General features: G+C 41.5%; 1 protein-coding gene across 1 annotated transcript; it reads left to right on the forward strand.

Moving 5' to 3' along the window:
* The first annotated feature begins 13,850 nt into the window (after window positions 1-13,850).
* LOC115162079 (sorting nexin-6) lies at window positions 13,851-21,545 on the forward strand. Its single transcript, XM_029713029.1, has 14 exons — window positions 13,851-13,908; window positions 14,070-14,120; window positions 14,944-15,048; window positions 16,902-17,012; window positions 17,285-17,406; window positions 17,636-17,759; window positions 17,964-18,059; window positions 18,344-18,449; window positions 19,192-19,267; window positions 19,367-19,406; window positions 19,612-19,698; window positions 19,919-20,078; window positions 20,277-20,362; window positions 20,457-21,545. The coding sequence occupies exons 1-14, from the start codon at window positions 13,903-13,905 to the stop codon at window positions 20,508-20,510; spliced, it is 1,224 nt and encodes a 407-aa protein (XP_029568889.1). The 5' UTR covers window positions 13,851-13,902; the 3' UTR covers window positions 20,511-21,545.
* The last annotated feature ends 17 nt before the right edge of the window (window positions 21,546-21,562 follow it).

Below are 21,562 nucleotides of genomic sequence, written 5' to 3' on the forward strand. Positions count from 1 at the left end.
GAAGTGTCTTTTGTTCTGTGTTGTCTGTCTGTGTGCATCTGTTCATCAGGAGGGCTGGGCAACAATACAGAGATACGTGACTGATTTCCTCTAACAGGAAATAGAAAAGATCTGGTCTACATGCTGTGTTCTGCTACATTGTACTGGTTAATGTTTTATTCAATTAAACCTGATGCAGTGGGTGACGATCTTCTTGGCTCAGTTCAGAACAGTACAATGTTACAGAACATTCGCATAGAAATATATTGTTTAGAATAGATAGCATTCTCTGTTGTGTAGAAGAAGGAATCATTTCAGTTCTATAATTTCTGTGTAAGGTGGTTTCTCTGATGCTTTTTATATGTAATGTCTACAGTCTTAGGAGGGAAGCCAAACTATTAAGGCTATTTCTGTAGGAGTACAGTAAATCATGCATGACCGATCATACTGTATGTCATGATGAATTGGAGTACTGTCAACTGTTTTTATTTTATTTAACTAGGCATTTGGTATTTTATTATTACAAAAGCATCAGCTGCTCTTCCTGGGGTCCACACAAAACATGAAACAATACAAAATGACATAATACAGAACATCAATAAACAAGAACAGCTCAAGGACAGAACTACATACATTTTTAAAAAGGCACACGAAGCCTACATATCAATGTATACACACAAACTATCTAGGTCAAATAGGGGAGAGGCATTGTGCCGCGCGGTGTTACTTTATCTGTTTTTTGAAACCAGGTTTGCTGTTTATTTGAGCAATATGAGATGGTAGGAAGTTCCATGCAATAAGGCAATAAGGGCTCTATATTATACTGTATGTTGTATTGAATTTTTTCTGGATTTGGGGACTATGAAAAGATGTCTGGTGGGATAAGTGTGTGTCAGAGCTGTGTGTAAGTTCACTATGCAAACAATTTTAGATTTTCAACACAATGTTTCTTATAAAAAGAAGTGATGCATTCAGTCTCTCAACTCTTAGCCAAGAAAGACTGTCATGCATAGTATTTATATCAGCCCTCTGATTACAATTAAGAGCAAAATGTGCCGCTCTGTTCTGGGCCAGCTGCAGCTTAACTAGGTCTTTCCTTGCCGCACTGGACTACACAAATGGACAATTATCAAGATTAGACAAAACTCGAGCCTGCAGAACTTGCTTTTTGGAGTGTGGTGTCAAAAAAGCAGAGCATCTCTTTATTATGACTAGACCTCTCCCCATCTGAGCAACCATTGAATCTATATGTTTTGACCATGACAGTTTACAATCTAAGGTAATGCCAAGTAATTTATTCCTCTCAAACATTTTAGAAAAAGTTGTTGCACAGCAACTCACTGCCTTCCTGAAGACAAACAATGTATACGAAACGCTTCAGTCTGGTTTTAGACCCCATCATAGCACTGAGACTGCACTTGTGAAGGTGGTAAATGACCTTTTAATGACGTCAGACCGAGGCTCTGCATCTGTCCTCATGCTCCTAGATCTTAGTGCCGCTTTTGATACCATCGATCACCACATTCTTTTGGAGAGATTGGAAACCCAAATTGGTCTACATGGACAAGTTCTGGCCTGGTTTAGATCTTATCTGTCGGAAAGATATCAGTTTGTCTCTGTGAATGGTTCGTCCTCTGACAAATCAATTGTAAATTTCGGTGTTCCTCAAGGTTCCGTTCTAGGACCACTATTGTTTTCACTATATATTTTACCTCTTGGGGATGTTATTCGAAAACATAATGTTAAATTTCACTGCTTTGCGGACGACACACAGCTGTACATTTCAATGAAACATGGTGAAGCCCCAAAATTGCCCTCGCTAGAAGCCTGTGTTTCAGACATAAGGAAGTGGATGGCTGCAAATTTTCTACTTTTAAACTCGGACAAAACAGAGATGCTTGTCCTAGGTCCCAAGAAACAAAGAGATCTTCTGTTGAATCTGACAATTAATCTGGATGGTTGTACAGTCGTCTCAAATAAAACTGTGAAGGACCTCGGCGTTACTCTGGACCCTGATCTCTCTTTTGAAGAACATATCAAGACTGCTTCAAGGACAGCTTTTTTCCATCTACGTAACATTGCAAAAATCAGAAACTTTCTGTCCAAAAATGACGCAGAAAAATTAATCCATGCTTTTGTTACTTCTAGGCTCGACTACTGCAATGCTCTACTTTCCGGCTACCCGGATAAAGCACTAAACAAACTTCAGTTAGTGCTAAATACGGCTGCTAGAATCCTGACAAGAACCAAAAAATTTGATCATATTACTCCAGTGCTAGCCTCCCTACACTGGCTTCCTGTTAAGGCAAGGGCTGATTTCAAGGTTTTACTGCTAACCTACAAAGCATTACATGGGCTTGCTCCTACCTATCTTTCCGATTTGGTCCTGCCGTACATACCTACACGTACGCTACGGTCACAAGACGCAGGCCTCCTAATTGTCCCTAGAATTTCTAAGCAAACGGCTGGAGGTAGGGCTTTCTCCTATAGAGCTCCATTTTTATGGAATGGTCTGCCTACCCATGTGAGAGACGCAGACTCAGTCTCAACCTTTAAGTCTTTACTGAAGACTTATCTCTTCAGTAGGTCCTATGATTAAGTATAGTCTGGCCCAGGAGTGTGAAGGTGAACGGAAAGGCTGGAGCAACGAACCGCCCTTGCTGTCTCTGCCTTGTCGGTTCCCCTCTTCCCACTGGGATTCTCTGCCTCTAACCCTTTTACAGGGGCTGAGTCACTGACTTACTGGTGTTCTTCCATGCCGTCCATGGGAGGGGTGCGTCACTTGAGTAGGTTGAGCCACTGACGTGGTCTTCCTGTCTGGGTTGGCGCCCCCCCTTGGGTTGTGCCGTGGCGGAGATCTTTGTGGGCTATACTCGGCCTTGTCTTCGGACGGTAAGTTGGTGGTTGTAGATATCCCTCTAGTGGTGTGGGGGCTGTGCTTTGGCAAAGTGGGTGGGGTTATATCCTGCCTGTTTGGCCCTGTCCGGGGGTATCATCGGATTGGGCCACAGTGTCTTCTGATCCCTCCTGTCTCAGCCTCCAGTATTTATGCTGCAGTAGTTTATGTGTCGGGGGGCTAGGGTCAGTCTGTTACATCTGGAGTATTCTCTTGTCTTATCCGGTGTCCTGTGTGAATGTAAATATGCTCTCTCTAATTCTCTCTTCTCTCTTTCTTTCTTTCTCTCGGAGGACCTGAGCCCTAGGACCATGCCTCAGGACTACCTGGCATGATGACTCCTTGCTGTCCCCAGTCCACCTGGCCATGCTGCTGCTCCAGTTTCAACTGTTCTGCCTGCGGCTACGGAACCCTGACCTGTTTCACCGGACGTGCTTGTTGCACCCTCGACAATTACTATGATTATTATTATTTGACCATGCTGGTCATTTACGAACATTTTAACATCTTGACCATGTTCTGTTATAATATCCACCCGGCACAGCCAGAAGAGGACTGGCCACCCCTCATAGCCTGGTTCCTCTCTAGGTTTCTTCCTAGGTTTTTGGCCTTTCTCAGGAGTTTTTCCTAGGGAGTTTTTCCCAGCCACCGTGCTTCTTTCACATGCATTGCTTGCTGTTTGGGGTTTTAGGCTGGGTTTCTGTACAGCACTTTGAGATTTCAGCTGATGTACGAAGTGCTATATAAATAAATTTGATTTGATTTGATTTGATTTAATTTAGTCTCCTCAACTTGTTCAACAGCCACACCATTCATTACCAGATTCAGCTGAGGGCTAGCACATAAGGAATGATTTGTACCAAATACAATGCTCTTAGTTTTAGAGATGTTCAGGACCAGTTTATTACTGGCCACCCATTCCAAAACAGACTGCAACTCTTTGTTAAGGGTTTCAGTGACTTCATTAGCTGTGGTTGCTGACACGTATATGGTTGAATCATCAGCATACATGGACACACATGCTTTGTTTAATGCCAGTGGCAGGTCATTGGTAAAAATAGAAAAGTGTAGAGGGCCTTGAGAGCTGCCCTGCGGTACACCACACTTTACATGTTTGACATTAGAGACGCTTCCATTAAAGAAACCCTTTGAGTTCTATTTGATAGATAGCTCTGAATCCACGATATGGCTGAGGTTGAAAAGCCATAGCACATACGTTTTTTCAACAACAGGTTATGGTCAATAATATCAAAGGCTGCACTGAAATCTAATAGTACAGCTCCCACAATCTTCTTATTATCAATTTATTTCAACCAATCATCAGTCATTTCTGTCAGTGCAGTACATGTTGAGTGCCCTTCTTTATAAGCATGCTGAACGTCTGTTGTTAATTTGTTTACAGAGAAATGGTATTGTATTTGGTCAAACACAATTTTTACCAACAGTTTGCTAAGAGCTGGCAGCAAGCTTATAGGTCTGCTGTTAAAACCAGTAAAGGCTGCTTTACCACTCTGGGAGACGGAATTACTTTGGCTTCCCTCCAGACCTGAGGACAAAGACTATCCTCTAGGCTCAGATTAAAAATATGACAGATAGGAGTGGCTATAGAGTCAGCTACCATCCTCAGTAGCTTTCAATCTAAGTTGTCAATGCCAGGAGGTTTGACATTATTGATAGTTAACAATTTTTCCACCTCTCCCCCACTAACTTTACAAAATTCAAACTTGCACAGCTTTTCTTTCATGATTTGTTTTTTTATGCATGAATATAATTGCTCACTGTTTGTCGTGGGCATTTCCTGACTAAGTTTGCCCACTTTTCCAATGAAATAATCATTAAAATAATTGGCAACATTAAATGGTTTTGTGATGAATAAGCCATCTGATTCGATGAAAGATGGAGTTGAATTTGTCTTTCTGCCCATAATTTCATTGAAAGTACTCCAAGTTTTTTCCATCATTCTTTATATCATTGATCTTGGCTTCATAATAAAGTTTCTTCTTCTTTTTGTTGAGTTTAGTCACATCATTTCTCAATTTGCAGTAAGTAAGCCAGTCAGATGTACAGCCAGACTTATTAGCCACTCTTTTTGCCCCATCTCTTTCAACCATACAGTTTTTCAATTCCTCATCAATCCACGGAGCCTTAACAGTACTAACAGTCAGTTTCTTAACAGGTGCATGTTTATCAATAATTGGAAGAAGCAATTTCATAAATTCATCAAGAGCAGAGTCTGGATGCTCCTCATTAATCACATCAGACCAACAAATATTGTTTAACTGACCAGCAAGTCAGTTAAGAACAAATTCTTATTTTACAATGACGGCTTACCCCGGCCAAACCCTCCCCTAACCCGGACAACGCTGGGAAATTTGTGCGCTGCCCTATGGGACTCCAAATCATGGCCAGCTGTGATACAGCCCGGAACTGAACCAGGGTCTGTAGTGACGCCTCTAGCACTTAGATGCAGTGCCTTAGACTGCTGCGCCACTCGGGAGCCAACTGTAATTTGAACATCTATAGATTAACTCATATTTGTAATTTATTTTATGCAGCGATCTTTCAACCTTAACACTAATAGTACTGCAGCTTCCCGAATTAATGTAGCCAGCTTTTCTTAAGGTCTAACTTTCAACGAACAGCCAGTCCGGTTGTTCCCTGTCCCTTCATTTGAGCAGGGCCGAGTGTTTCTAGGAGAGAGAGCAGACCGGTGTGTCTTCTACTGCAACTGGGCTGGGGGCCAGGCCTGCTGCTTGCTCCCTGTGGAGAATTTGATCTGCAGGCAGTGAGCAATCCTCTGCTGGTCAGAGCTATTTATGGCCAACACATGCTTTTGTGTCTTGTCGTCGTTGTCCACAAATGGCAAAATGGACAAGCTTCCAAAGAGCAACGAAAGGGAAGCCCTGTTAGAGGAGGAGAGCAGGCAGTTAGAGTACACACGCCCACTGCCCCCTACCAAGAATGCTTTTCACACTCAACGAACAGAATAGGAGAGGAAAGAAAGGAATGGAAAAACACATTGAAAAAATCCTTGAAGTATTATAAGATGTAAACCCCTGCTTATGGGAACTATATAAAGTTGAAGTCGGAAGTTTACATACACTGAGGTTGGAGTCATTAAAACTTGTTTTTAACCACTCCACAAATGTCTTGTTAACAAACTATAGTTTCGGCAAGTCGGTTAGGACATCTACTTTGTGCATGACACAAGTCATTTTTACAACAATTGTTTATAGACAGATTATTTCACTTATAATTCACTGTATCACAATTCCAGTGGGTCAGAAGTTTACATACACTAAGTTGACTGTGCCTTTAAACAGCTTGGAAAATTACAGAAAATGATGTCATGGCTTTAGAAGCTTCTGATAGGCTAACTGACATCATTTGAGTCAATTGGAAGTGTACCTGTAGATGTATTTCAAGGCCTACCTTCAAACTCAGTGCCTCTTTGCTTGACATCATGGGAAAATCAAAAGAATTCAGCCAAGACCTCAGAAAAAATATTGTAGACCTGCACAAGTCTGGTTCATTCTTGGGAGCAATTTAAAAATGGCTGAAGGTACCACGTTCATCTGTACAAACATTGGTACGCAAGCACAAACACCATGGGACCATACAGCCATCATACAGGCTCAGGAAGGAGACGTGTTCTGTCTCCTAGAGATGAACGTACTTTGGTGCGAAAAGTGCAAATCAATCCCAGAACAACAGCAAAGGACCTTGTGAAGATGATGGAGGACACAGGTACAAAAGTATCTATATCCACAGTAAAACAAGTCCTATATCGACATAACCTGAAAGGCCGCTCAGTAAGGAAGAAGCCACTGCTCCAAAACCGCCATAAAAAAGCCAGACGACGGTTTGCAACTGCACATGGAGAAATGTCCTCTGGTCTGATAAAACAAAAATAGAACTGTTTGGTCACAATGACCATCGTTATGTTTGGAGGAAAAAGGGGGAGGCTTGCAAGCCAAAGAACACCATCCCAACCGTGAAGCACAGGTGTGGCAGCATCATGTTGTGGGGGTGATTTGCTGCAGGAGGGACTGGTGCACTTCACAAAATAGATGGCATCATGAAGAAGGAATATTATGTGGATATATTGAAGCAACATCTCAAGACATCAGTCAGGAAGTTAAAGCTTCGTCGCAAATGGGTCTTCCAAAAGGACAATGACCCCACGCATACATCCAAAGTTGTGGCAAAATGGCTTAAGGACAACAAAGTCAAGGTATTGGAATGGCCATCACAAAGCTCTGACCTCAATCCCATAGAAAATGTGTGGGCAGAACTGAAAAAGCGTGTGCGAGCAAGGAGGCCTACAATCCTGACTCAGTTACACCAGCTCTGTCAGGAGGAACGGGCCAAAATTCACCCAACATATTGAGGGAAGCTTGTGGAAGGCTACCTGAAACATTTGATCCAAGTGAAGCACTTTAAAGGCAATGTTACCAAATACTAATTGAGTGTATGTTAACCTCTGACCCACTTGGAATCTGATAAAAGAAATAAAAGCTGAAAGAAATAATTCTCTCTACTATTATTCTGACATTTCACATTCTTAAAATAAAGTGGTGATCCTAACTGACCTAAAACAGGGAATTTTTACAAGGATTAAATGTCAGGACTTTTGAAAAACTGAGTTTAAATGTATTTGGCTAAGGTGTATGTAAACTCCCGACGATCTGAGATGAGTAAAGCAGAATGTAAACATTATTAAAGTGACTAGTGATCCATTATTAAAGTGGCCAGTGATTCCATGTCTATGTATATAGGGCAGCAGCATCTAATGTGCAGGGTTGAGTAAGCGGGTGGTAGCTGGCTAGTGATGGCTTTTTAACAGTCTGATGGCCTTGAGATAGAAGCTGTTTTTCAGTCTATTGGTCCCAGCTTTGATGCACCTGTACTGACCTCGCCTTCTGGATGATAGCGGGGTGAACAGGCCGTGGCTTGGGTGGTTGATGTCCTTGATGATCTTTTTGGCCTTCCTGTGACATCGGGTGCTGTAGGTGTCCTGGAGGGCATGTAGTTTGCCCCCCTGTGTTGCGTTGGGAAGACCGCACCACCCTCTGGAGAGCCCTGTGGTTGCGGGCGGTGCAGTTGCCGTACCAGGCGGTGATACAGCCCGACAGGATGCTCTCAATTGTGCATCTGTAAAAGTTTGTGAGGGTCTTAGGGACCAAGTTGAATTTCTTCAGCCTCCTGAGATTGAAGAGGTGCTGATACACCTTATTCACTACACTGTCTGTGTGGGTGGACCATTTCAGATCGTCAGTGATGTGTATTCAGAGGAACTTGAAGCTTTTCACCTTCTCCACTGCGGTCCCATCAATGTGGATAGGGGCATGCTCCCTCTGCTGTTTCTTGAAATCCACTCTGCCAGGGCCCGTCTCGTCATTGTTGGTAATCAGGCATACTAATGTTGTGTCATCTGCAAACTTGATGAATGAGTTGGAGGCGTGCGTCGCCATGCAGTCATAGGTGAACAGCGAGTACAGGAAGTGGCTGAGCATGCACCCTTGTGGGGCCCCTGTGTTGAGGATCAGCAAAGTGGAGGTGTTGTTTCCTTCCTTCAACACCTGGGTGCTGTTTCCTACCTTCAACACCTGGGTGCGGCCCTTCAGGAAGTCCAGGACCCAGTTGCACAGGGCTGGGTTCAGACCCAGGGCCTTGAGCTTAATGATTAGCTTGGAGGGTACTATGGTGTTGAAGGCTGAGCTATAGTCAATGAACAGCATTCTTACATAGGTATTCCTCTTGTCCAGATGGGATAGGGCAGTGCAATGGCGATTGCATCATCTGTGGATCTATTTGGACGGTATGCAAATTGAAGTGGGCCTAGGGTATCAGGTAGGGTGGAGATGATATGATCCTTAACTCGCCTCTCAAAGCACTTCATCATGACAGGAGTGAGCGCTATGTCGTCGCCCGAAGGAGGAACTAGAGGAAGCCAAGAGGGAGCGATGTTACTACGAAGCTCTATATCAACCTATAATCAAGGTGGAGAGGCAGCCCCATACATTTTTTGGGGGGGGCATAAGGGGAGTTTGTCAACATCAGGGGGAGCCCTGATCGAACTTCCCGTGCCTATCGGAGAGAGCCGTGGAGCAGACAGAAGTCAGTACAGGAGTCAAGCACGGAGCTCGACGTGAGATTCCGAAGGGAAGTACTGGCAGAAAGAGCACGGCGGAGCGGGCGTGTGGAGGAGCGAGCGATGAGTTACGGTGTGGTGCGCACTATATCGCCCATACGCACTCACAGCCCGGTGCGGTCGGTGCAAGCTCCTCGCCAGTGTAGGGCGAAGATGGTCATTGAACCCAGAAGGAGTAAGCCTGCTCACCATGCCAGGTCCCCAGTTCGCCTACATAGCCCGGTACGTCCTGTTCCTGCTCCCTGCACTCATCTTGAGGTGCATGTTACCAGTCTGGCGCCACCTAAGCCAGTTCCACGCATCAGACCTCCAGTGCGCATACCCAGTCCGGAGTGTCCTGTTCCTGCACAAGTCCTGAGGTGCGTGTTACCAGTCTGGAGCCACCCAAGCCAGTACCACGCACCAAGTCTGCAGTGCGCATCCATAACCGAGTACAGCCAGTGCTTGCTGTGAGCACTCGGCCCTTAGTGCATCTCCCCAGTCCGGTGAGACCGATTCCTGCTCCTCGCACTCTCCCTCCAGTGCGCCTCCATAGCCCAGTATGTCCTGTTCCTGCTCCCCGCACTAGCCCTGAGGTGCGTGTTACTAGTCTGGCGCCTCCTATGCCAGTCCCATGCATCAGGCCTCCAGTGCGCCTGCCCAGTCTGGGGTGTCCTGTTCCTGCTCCCTGCACTCGCCCTGAGGTGCGTGTTACTAGTCTGGCACCTCAGCCCGGGGCCTCCAGCGACGCTCCTCGGCCCGGAGCCTCCAGCGACGCTCCTCAGCCCGGAGCCTCCAGCGACGCTCTGCAACCCAGAGCCTTCAGCGGTGGTCTGCAACCCAGAGCCTTCAGCGGTGGTCTGCAACCCAGAGCCTTCAGCGGTGGTCTGCAGCCAAGAGCCTTCAGTGGCGGTCTGCAACCCAGAGCCTTCAGCGGCGGTCTGCAACCCAGAGCCTTCAGCGGCGGTCTGCAACCCAGAGCCTTCAGCGGCGGTCTGCAACCCAGAGCCTTTAGCGGCGGTCTGCAACCCAGAGCCTTCAGCGGCGGTCTGCAGCCAAGAGCCTTCAGCGGCGGTCTGCAGCCAAGAGTTTTCAACGGCGGTCTACAGCCCAGTGTCTTCAGCGGCGGTCTACAGCCCAGTGTCTTCAGCGGCGGCCTTTAGCCCAGAGGGGGGGGCGGGGTACTGTCACGTCCTGACCCTAGTAAGATGTCATTTTCTATAGTAGAGTAGGGCAGGGCGTGACAGGGGGTGTTTTGGGTTGTTCTATGTTTTCTATTTCTATGTTTAAATTCTAGTTTGTCTATTTCTCTGTTGGGATTGTTTGGGGTTGATCTCTAATTGGAGGCAGCTGATCCTCATTGCCTCTGATTAGAGATCATATTTAAGTAGGGGTTTTTCTTATTGTTGTTTGTGGGTTATTATCTTTTGAGTAGTGTGTTGTCCTCTCTGCGTCACGGTTTGTTGTTGTATATTCAAGTATTTAAGTGTATTGCATTCAGTTTCACGTTTAATAAATATATGGAACTACGAACACGCTGCATTTTGGTCCGATCCTTCAGACAGCCGTGACAAGGAGGGACTGGTGCACTTCACAAAATAGATGGCATAATGATGAAGGAAAATGATGTGGATATTTTGAAGCAACATCTCAAGACTTAAGTCAAGAAGTTAAAGCTTGGTCACAAATGGGTCTTCCAAATGGACAATGACCCCAAGCATACTTCCAAAGTTGTGGCAAAATGGCTGAAGGACAACAAAGTCAAGGTATTGGAGTGGCCATCACAAAGCCCTGACCTCAATCCTATATTAAATTTGTGGGCAGATCTGAAAAAGCGTGTGCGAGCAAGGAGGCCTACAAACCTGTCTCAGTTACACCAGCTCTGCCAGGAGGAACGGGCCAAAATTCACCCAACTTACTGTAGGAAGCTTGTGGAAGGCTACCTGAAACATTTGACCCAAGTGAAACAATTTAAAGGCAATGCTACCAAATACTAATTGAGTGTATGTAAACGTCTGACACACTGGGAATGTGATGAAAGAAATAAAAGCTGAAAGAAATTATTCTCTCTACTATTATTCTGACCTTTCACATTCTTAAAATAAAGTGATGATCTAACTGACCTAAAACAGGGAATTTTTACAAGGATTAAATGTCAAGAGTTGTTAAACTGAGTTTAAACGTATTTGGCTAAGGTGTAAGGTGTATGTAAACTTCCGACTTCAACTGTACATATGTTAAACAAAGTGCTTGTCATTCATGACAACTCAGAAAATATGTCAGGACAAGTGAGCTGAAAATAAAAAAGTGACCTCTCCTTGCTCTCAACAAAGATTGTCCATGCAAACAGGATGAGCACAGCCAGCCAGCACATGTAGCCTTTTCCAGCTACAATAGTAATTTACAACATTAATTAACAATGTCTACACTGTATTTCGGATCAATTTGATGTTATTTTAATGGACAAAAAATGTGCTTTCCTTTCAAAAACAAGGACATTTCTAAGTGGCCACAAACGTTTGAACGGTAGTGTAGGCGTCAAAATTATTGCCACCCGTTTTGTCATACTTTGTGCACCCTTCCCTTGCTAGGATAACAGCACTGAGCCCTTTTCTATGTTTTATGAGATTGGAGAACACATTGGGAGGGATTTATTCCTCCATACAGAAGCAGGAAATCATGGCAGGCCCCAATACAGATCATTAAGCTCAGATGAACTTAAGAAAGTAGAATGTTAATGCAGATTTTTTTAATTATTTTTTTTATTTATAACAATCTTAAGGGTGCCAATAATTTTGACACCTAATATTTTCTGTATTTTTTTGTATTACTTGTTAAACAAAATATATTTCTCTAAGCAATTGTATTAGTGTAAAGTAATATAATTTCCCTATTTATTTTAGCATACAATGTAGCTCAGTATTTGTAATTTTTACTTTTATACAGTTTTGTGCTCATCTTTATCAAGGCTGCCAATAATTTTGGGAGGTGACTGTATAGTCAAACCTAGAAGTCAAGCAAAACATCAGAGATGTAATGACGAAAGGGCATACATACTACAGTATCTAGTTGTGTGGATCAAACGGTAATGTATTGTTATGAAGTAACAAGGTGTTGTCACAGTTCTGCACCATGTCAAAACATATTTCTCAATTTATAAGGATTGCAAAATAGAACAACAACAAGCCTTGTTGATGCTGTGATAAAGTTACACTCACGTCTACAATTGAAGCGATCCATTACATTGTTTGTGCGTGTTTTGTATAATTGCATCAAATCACAGCAAGACACAATACATGTTTTGTAGTTAATATAATGAATATTTAAGATATTACTTTCAAGGTAAGAAAACGGAAAGATTTGATGCAATATATTACATGGTAATAACATGGCATCATACCAACACTCGCGGACTTGTTATCACTGTGTGAGTTTTGTGCCATCTATTGGTTGTTATAATATATACATGCCAAAGCTTTATGTATTTCAACAAATTGTAGTCAGCACACAGAACAAAGTTCACACCACAACTGTACCTCCAAGACAAGTTGTAGACACGCCTCTTACCCCCTTTGTTTAATACTGTCCAGTATATATTTTTCCTTCTGTCTCCCCCCCTTTCACACCCAGCTAATGCAATTACAAAGACAACAGAACTAATATAATATGAGGTCAGCTGTTCTGGACTGTCAGATTGTCGTTTATAACCATCACATTTCAAAGTACATATTCTGCCAGGTGTTAGGTAAAGAAGCAGATCAGTAGCCAGAAGATATTCTATTCCATTATATTCTTACAAAACATATTACTTTAATTGATTTTGATGTAGCTATGGTAGCTATGGTAGCTATTGCACACACATGCACGCGTACACACACAAAAACACAAATGAATTAGGGAAAAAGTCATGAAATGCTAAGAATTATGGAAAACCTTTTGCTGTTGATTCTGAATCAATAGGTTATTTAGATTCTAGATCACATGATCACTAACTCAGGGGGGTTAAGCACTGAGGCAGCCCTCATTCTCCACATACAACACCTGTTCTTCCAGTCACATTCTGTTAAAGGTCCCCAAAACATACACATCCCTGGGTCGCTCCTCTTTTCAGTTCGCTGCAGCTAGCGACTGGAACGAGCTGCAACAAACACTCAAACTGGACAGCTTTATCTCAATCTCTTCATTCAAAGACTCAATCATGGACACTCTTACTGACAGTTGTGGCTGCTTTGTATGATGTATTGTTGTCTCTACCTTTTTGACCTTTGTGCTGTTGACTTTGCCCAATGTGTGTACCATGTTTTTGTGTTGCTACCATGTTGTCGTCATGTTGTGTTGCTACCATGTTGTTTTGTCATGTGTTGCTGCCTTATGTTGTTGTCTTAGGTCTCTCTTTATGTAGTGTTGTCTCTCTTGTTGTGATGTGTGTTTTGTCCTATATTTATATTGTATTTATTTTGTATTTATTTTTAATCCCAGGCCCCGTCCCCGCAGGAGGCCTTTTACCTTTTGGTAGGCCATCATTGTAAATAAGAATTTGTTCTTAACTGACTTGCCTAGTTAAATAAATAAAAATATGACATGAACCAAGGTCATAAATTGGTGGTCTGTGCTGCTCAGCAAATGCAAATATAATCCCCAAAGGTCAAATAACTCAGTTGGATCTATCCATAGACCTGCCTAGTCAATGTTTAAACCTTTAGAATAGTTTGTGAATGTGGTGGGATGAAATTGTAAGAGTGAAAATACTTGTAAGGGCCTATTAGTACTAGTCAAGTGGCTACTCTTGGCCCCACTTGAAGATTTGGATTAAAAACTCCACGTTTTATCATCCCCACTGCGGCCTCGTCACGTGACGTCACACGACTTCCTCACTACTCCACCCGCAGCAGCCATGATGGTAGGTGTTATTCACAATTTACTCTAGCTAGCTAACCTTGTTGTTTTATGTGTGCAGTCATCTGACACATTCATCAGTAAACGATGCTTACGGTAATGTAAACGGTAATGTGGCTAACGCATGTTGTCTTGTGCCGCCGTCTTCTGTTTAACGTTACCTAGCAAGAAGGGCTGGACGATGGTCCCGATTTCCTCTCCGAGGAGGACAGAGGAGTAAGTTGTTCTTCTTAGATTTAAAAAAATATTTATCTTATTTGTCTCTGGCCGTAACCGTTAGCTAGATTAGCTATTTACCTAATTGGTATTCTGCAGTAATTACTTATTGCATGATCTGATCAGCTGTTAGACAGGTGACGTCAAATTTGTTGAATAGCTAACGTTAGCTAAGTTAGCTACAGTAGTCAGCTTGACCACATCAGAAGTCAGTTGACTTCCTAGCTGGCCAGCAACTGTTACAATCCAGTAGGTAGCTCCCTCTTGTTAATAGTGAACATGCATAACCTTATTTTAACATGTCGCTGTATAAATAAGAAGTATATTGCCATTGCTAACTAGTAGCACACCTATCTAACTATGCACTTGTATTAGCTTTCTGCTATTGTTTTGCTGGCCAGCTAAGCTAGGAAGTGCACAGACATCATTTGACAGCGCTAACTAGCCGTTATGTAATTGTTGTGTCCTGTTGGAGCATTAGCTATGTAACTAGCAGGCATTGCATGCTTGCCGTTCTGTTCATTCATTCATAATGCTGAGCAATATTGTGCTATCTTGCTAGTATAATTGGATAACAACAACATGACTTACCTTAGTAGGCAAACAAATGAGGAAGACTGCTGTCAACATTTAGTTTAAAGATTCACATACCTTCTCATTTGTATTTTGGTATATCTCTCCTCCAACAGGGGGAAAACAAACAGTAGAGTCTTGCTATATCTATCATCTCTTTCTGTTGAATGTAGCCAGCTTTAGTTGGGGGAATGGAGATTTTTGTCATTGGCTTGTCACTAAATACACTATCTATTACAATATTTTACAGCCTAGGGCAGTCAATGTTGACCTTGAAACTGATGCAACACTTCAAGTGGACATTTCTGATGCATTAAGTGAGCGGGACAAGGTTAAGTTTACTGTCCATACTAAGGTAAGAGAGTTGACCTATTTGTCAATATTTCTTCCTGTTTTCCCTGACACTTGGCACATAAAAGGGCAATAACACAGATATTTCACCAGATGTATACATGTGAAGCATCTGCTTGGCTGGCAGTGGGAGAAGATGGAACGAGATGGATTTTGGACTACATTTTGATCATTTTCTCATCGATGAAACATTTAATCTTAATTCAGTTTTCTGTTCCCAAAACTGGAATCTGTTATGAACAGAGTGCACTAAGTTTTGTAGACTTTACCCGTTGCAAAAGTTTTTTAAAAATCACGTTGTTTAGAAGGAGTGCGAAGGCGAATGGGGTTATTTCACACACACACACGCTGCGAAGAGTAGGCGTTCCCTAACGGAAATATGCAGATGCATGCTAGAACGCACCAATAGGATCTCGCTAGCTCGTGCTTGGCTCTGCCCACCTCCTTGTTTGTTCTGCCCACTATGATTAATTTGTTCCCATTAGAAACAACAGGCTGTGGTCTCTTGGTTTAGTTATAAAAAATCTTGCCAATAATGTGCGTTTCTCTGGCTGTCTGAATCGAGACATATGTCACATGACTTGCAAATATGTTCCTCCCCAGCAGTTGTGTTATCGTCACATTCATTTTGTCTTCTGAAACCGAGTGTGCATGTATGCAAAATATGCTTTGTTGAAGTCATGGAATGCAAATTAAGATCTGTACATGATCACATTCCACTCCACTTCATTTTCAATGCAGAGAGAATTCCAATAGTCATTACCTTACACTGTCAGTGTAACCTCATAATGTCATGGGTTTATGTTTTTACGGCAACTTTTATCATGATGCAAGGACTCTTGTGAAGGAAGCAATTCAATCATGATTGAAGGGGGTGAACCGTTGCCTTGACGCTTGAGATCATTCTGATCCAGATCGTCTGGCTTTCCCCTTTTATTGAGCTGCACATTCTAATTGGCAGAAAGATATATTTTTAGAAGAGCCATAGATATGCCATACTCTATTCGGCTATGATTTTCAGTAGAATTTGTTCCACTAGTGACCAATTCCCCTCGGACTGCTTCACAGAAGAAATATGAGCCTGCGCAGAGAAGCACAAGATTCAACTTTCTACAGTTTTCCCCTTCAGTTAACACTATCAACGTTTCATTCTACTGTGGGAATTATGATCGAATAAACGCAATATTAGCCACTTTCAATGTAATATAGCTAAACAAAACGAACTATGCAAGATTTAGTTTGCAAAACTAACTGTGCAAGAGATTTTCTTGTAGGCAGAGCGCATTGGAGTAGGATTCTATTGCATTGACAGGCACGACTCAGGTCCGTAATATAATTTCTCTGATTCTCTGTAATAATTGTATGGGAATAATAATGAATTTTATTTTGTAAAGTGATTTCTTGCATCAAACACATTTTCAGTCACCTCCTTGTCTGAAGGACAAGTGGATAAACAGGTTAATGTCAAGACCTGCATGTTTTTTATTTTTTATTTTTCAAAGTCTCATGGAATGTAGGCATTGAAGACTACACATTGGCTGCTACTATAGGCTGACTGATAGAACAGCTATTTCCATGTTAAAATGTTATGGGATGTGTTTTTCTCTGTTGTTTTTGATGGTAGACCACTCTGGTAGGCCTATGTTATGATCAAATAGCCACGGTAGCCTACTTGGCCACTGTTAAAACTGTTACTTAAAGCGGGTACAGCCTCGGTTCACAGTAAACGTGTGCTGGAAATTGCAAAGAATTTTCACAACGTTGAAGTTTGTGCTCAGCAGACCTGAAATTTGCTCAGTGCAACAACAAAAAATAACATTGTCAGGGACATCTGCTTTCTACTGTATTGTTTCCCAGAGCACTCTTCCTAACTTCAAGCAGAATGAGTTTTCAGTGGTGAGGCAGCATGAGGAGTTCATCTGGCTCCATGACTCCTTTGTGGAGAATGAGGAGTATGCAGGCTACATTGTAAGTACTGAGCTCCATCAGAGACTCTGTGGATGGGTCCCAAATGGCACCCTATAAAGTAGTGCACTATATTGGGAATAGGGTGCCATTTTGTGACTCAGAATGTTTTTGCTTTCAGGATAAGTACATAAACTTAGTGTTTTGTAAAACAATGTAATTATTAATTGTCAATCCCCTTTCTTATTCAAACTCCCTGGTTCCATGCAGTAATGAACTTAGCAAGATGTTCAATTTCAAAACACTGTACTGATTAAAGTGTTGATTCCCCATAGATTCCCCCAGCCCCACCAAGACCTGACTTTGATGCCTCCAGAGAGAAGTTACAGAAACTAGGGGAAGGTGAAGGTTCCATGACCAAGGAAGAGTTCACCAAAATGAAACAGGAACTTGAAGCGTGAGTGTTATAGAGTTCATGGACGGGTTCATTAGGGCACATTGTGTTTCTTATTTGACAAGTTCAGATAGTACCACACTGTTTTAGTGTTTTCTTCCGTTTTGTTCAAACTGAACATGACCCATGTTGCTCTGACATTGTTTTTGTGTTTCAGTACAGTGGTTTGGTTGGGATAATTTGGTGTTATGAATACTATTGGTAATATGTAGGCTATGTCTGTGTGTTTCAGCGAATACCTGGCTATCTTCAAGAAGACAGTGGCGATGCATGAAGTGTTTCTTTGCCGTGTGGCTGCGCATCCTGTCTTGAGGAAAGACTTGAACTTCCATGTGTTTTTAGAGTACAACCAAGATGTAAGTGGGGTTTTAATGATCAAATTAGGATTTTGGAGACGATTGTTGCTGTGGACATGTTCTTAGACAAGCTCTCTCTCGTTTTCATGAACTTTAGATAACTCAAAAGGCTAGTCGGATGTGCCTGAAAACATTAGAATATGCCGTTCCCTTACCCTGTCTTAGTTTTATCATTGTCGTTTTGTCCTTACTTTTTTTTCACAGCTAAGTGTACGAGGCAAAAACAAGAGGGAGAAGATGGAAGATTTCTTCAAGAATGTGGTGAAGTCTGCAGACGGTGTGTTAGTGGCAGGGGTGAAGGTGAGTTGGTTTGCTTTTCTATGTAAACCATTCATCCACTCTTCTATGTAAATCCATTCAGACAAGCAAATGGGTATTGAACTTGCTTTGAGTTTTATATTATAATGAAGGCACAACATAAGCATTTCACGACTTAAACATTGTTTAAAAAACATTGTTAGCATCATGAATGGTGCTCACATTTGTGTAAACAAATTTGACAAATGCATTTATCTTCCGATTTGTATTATTTCTAACAGTTATTACTTGTATAAAGTTTGATGTGATTGTCTTTTGGGTTTCAGGATGTAGATGATTTCTTTGAGCATGAGAAGACATTCCTTTTAGAGTACCATAATCGTGTCAAAGATGCCTCCGCCAAATCTGATAGAATGATCAGGTCTCACAAAAGTAAGTCTCCTCTGTCGCATAATCTCCACGTGCTAGGTAAGCTTTTTGCTATATACATGGATTTTAATCAGTTACTGAGAATGAGATTGATTTGAGTAATTCCAATTGAATGTGTTCAAATGCATTTTTTTTGTGAACTGTGAGTGACTGAGTCACTTTGGTATCATGTTTTAATGTTTGTGGAAACCAGCCTGTCTGTTTGTCCATGTGCTGTGCATTGTATTTTACGTCTATTTTTTGTTTTATATTAATTCGCTGACAAATATGGAAATGGGTAAGTTGTATGTTTATTTGTAGTTGGGTCAGTCAGTCTTAATGTATTGGGGATGACAGCCGACTCATTTCGAAACTTTTTCATGTTCCGTTTGTAAAAATAAATAAATAAATATGATGAGGACAATATCTTGTATATATCCTAACAGGTAAGAACCATGCCTTTAGTCTCTTGAATGAAAAGTTTGACAAAGCTTCAGGATACAAATTTCACTCATAAATATATAGTCGTCTGTCATTCCCATGAACCAGATGTATTGTAATATACTTCATTTCCACAACATTAAAACGTGATACTATATTAGAAAAGTGACTCACTGCGTATTTGAAAATGTCCAGCTGCAGATGTTATTTTCTAAAAGATCTATGCTTGCATTTTGTTCGATGCATTTTGTACATGATTGACCTGTGTGTATGAGTACGTGGGTTTAGGTGTTATGTAATCTAAAGTTGTGTTCTTATGTTGCAGGTGCTGCAGATGATATCAATAGAATTGCCTCCACACTGTACACTTTAGGAACCCAGGACTCCACAGATGTGTGCAAGTATGGAACTCAATTATTTGTCCTTTTCTCCCCATATATTGTTTGCTGCCAAAAAGCGTTGATCCAACTGTAACTCAAATGCAACCCACTGTTTTCCAGATTTTTCTTGAAAGTCTCTGAACTGTTTGAGAAAACACGGGTATGTTTTTTTTTTTGCCTGATCTTTTGATTCTATGTATCACGCAATTGTTGTGTACTAGCAATGTTCACTGATGTCAATAACTAGGCCTATATTCACTACATGTCAAGTAGCTTCATCTATCAGCTGCAATGCAGATTAGCATCAATGACAAAATGAGTTTTGTCTGAAGTCTCACGTTTCTGTTGGTGTCCTTCCTTGACAGAAAATAGAGGCTCGAGTGGCTGCGGATGAGGACCTGAAACTTGCAGACTTACTGAAGTATTACCTCAGGGAGTCGCAAGCTGCTAAGGTACAATATCTAACTTCACCCTGCTTTTCTTATCATCAAACAATTATGATCAGATACGCTGGTCTGTTATCAAAGGTAGTATCGGCGCATTTCCTGAAGAAACGTCTCCTCAACTTCCATATGTTTGCATTTGTTGGTATTAATGGATTTTTCATCAGACAGCGTAGTGTTTATTATTATTATTCATGTGCAAAATGGAGTCTGCTGTTTCTTTCTTAAGGATCTATTGTACAGACGAGGGAGGGCCCTGGTTGATTACGAGAACGCAAACAAAGCTCTGGACAGAGCCAGGGCAAAGAACAAAGATGTGCTTCAGGCAGAGACCAGCCAGCAGGTGTGCTGTCAGAAGTTTGAGAAAATCTCAGAGTCTGCAAAGCAAGGTACTTTATCCACTAACATTTATATATTTTTATACTTGTTTAAGAGTATTAACAATACATTTCATACTTTTCCAAAAACTATTCCTCCCTTTTGAAAATGAAATCAGTGTCCCAGGTTTTGCATGTAAGAGAAGCTATACCAGATTCATGGATGTAGAGAAGTTAATCTGATAATATTCTGTTTATTCTGGAATACAGAGCTCATAGACTTCAAGACAAGACGAGTAGCAGCCTTCAGAAAGAACTTGGTGGAACTTGCTGAACTGGAACTCAAACATGCTAAGGTCATTTTGCATTACACATGGTTGTCGATAAGACAGCCTAAACTGGTGCCTGTGCTTAGTAAAAGGCTGAACCTTTTTCTCTCTTTCTCCACAGGGTAATTTACAATTATTGCAAAGCTGTCTCGGAGTCCTCAAAGGAGACACTTAGGTCTTTGCTGAAGGTTCACTGTACAGGGTTTTCCCCGCTTTGGCCTGATCTTCACTGAGAAAATGGAAGAAAGAGCATATCTGGGGTCAGTTTGTTTTCAGGATGCCTGTTCGTAGTCATCACTACTACCAGAGACACCAAACTCCCTCCACAACCCACACTAAAAACGTGAGGAAGCCAGTGTGGAATACCTGCAAAATCCACACAGCACATGAACCTATAACTTTGTTTAATCACGTCAACTTTTTCATTAACAATCATCGTTCTCGATGGGAATCTTCTCCCAATCTATATAATGTCTGTCCAGATTTATTATTTGTTATTATTTTACTTAGAGTAATTGTTGAGGCCAATAGTTTCAGTAAAACTTTTCTGTGATGCTGCTCAGTTACTTTGTTCAAGATGAGCTGATTGTTACTATTATTAAAATGTATTGTCACTAAAAGCCTTGTAAATGTTGTATTAGTTCTTACTGTACTGCTAATGATCAAAACAATCTTTACTAATACTTTTGTTTTCAGTTATTTCATACAAATCCTGTTATTTTTCATTCCAGACAAGTAATGCTTCAGTATGTTTGCCTTAATGTAGATTAATCCTATCAAGTAAAAAAAAAAAAAAAAAAAAAAGACCATAAATGGATACGGTTGTTTTTGTTTTTCCCCAGATTTTTTAAAAGTGCTCTGTATATGAATGTTTTTTTTCACTCTCTGACCAAAGCTTCCATTTATGTAGATGGAGAAATGCTGAAACAAACAGTAATACTGATAATTATGATAAAAATTATGAAAATAGTAATAAATTATACTATTTACCTTAGAACCATTCTGAACATAATTTCATTCAATGTTTTGAGTAGACTCTTTGTTTATCTATCTAGTTGTAATCCTTTCAGTTCTGTAGCTTTTATGACCCTGAGAAACATGGAAGAAAAGCCAGGGGAAGCCAATGGAAAACGTCCTTCAATATCATACTAAACTCGGTATCAACTGTTCATATTAAGGTTGAATAAAAAAAAGATGGCCACTTTTTAAACTGCTTGTAATAGGTTT

This window comes from Salmo trutta, chromosome 25 (assembly GCF_901001165.1).
Source record: "Salmo trutta chromosome 25, fSalTru1.1, whole genome shotgun sequence".
Lineage (NCBI taxonomy): Eukaryota > Metazoa > Chordata > Actinopteri > Salmoniformes > Salmonidae > Salmo > Salmo trutta.

Bases quoted from the DNA above. Each gene is read 5' to 3' on its own strand.
- LOC115162079 (XM_029713029.1), top strand. The intron at 15,049-16,901 runs GTAAGAGAGTTG...ATTGTTTCCCAG, and splicing joins AGTTTACTGTCCATACTAAG to AGCACTCTTCCTAACTTCAA. The intron at 19,407-19,611 runs GTATGTTTTTTT...CTTCCTTGACAG, and splicing joins AACTGTTTGAGAAAACACGG to AAAATAGAGGCTCGAGTGGC.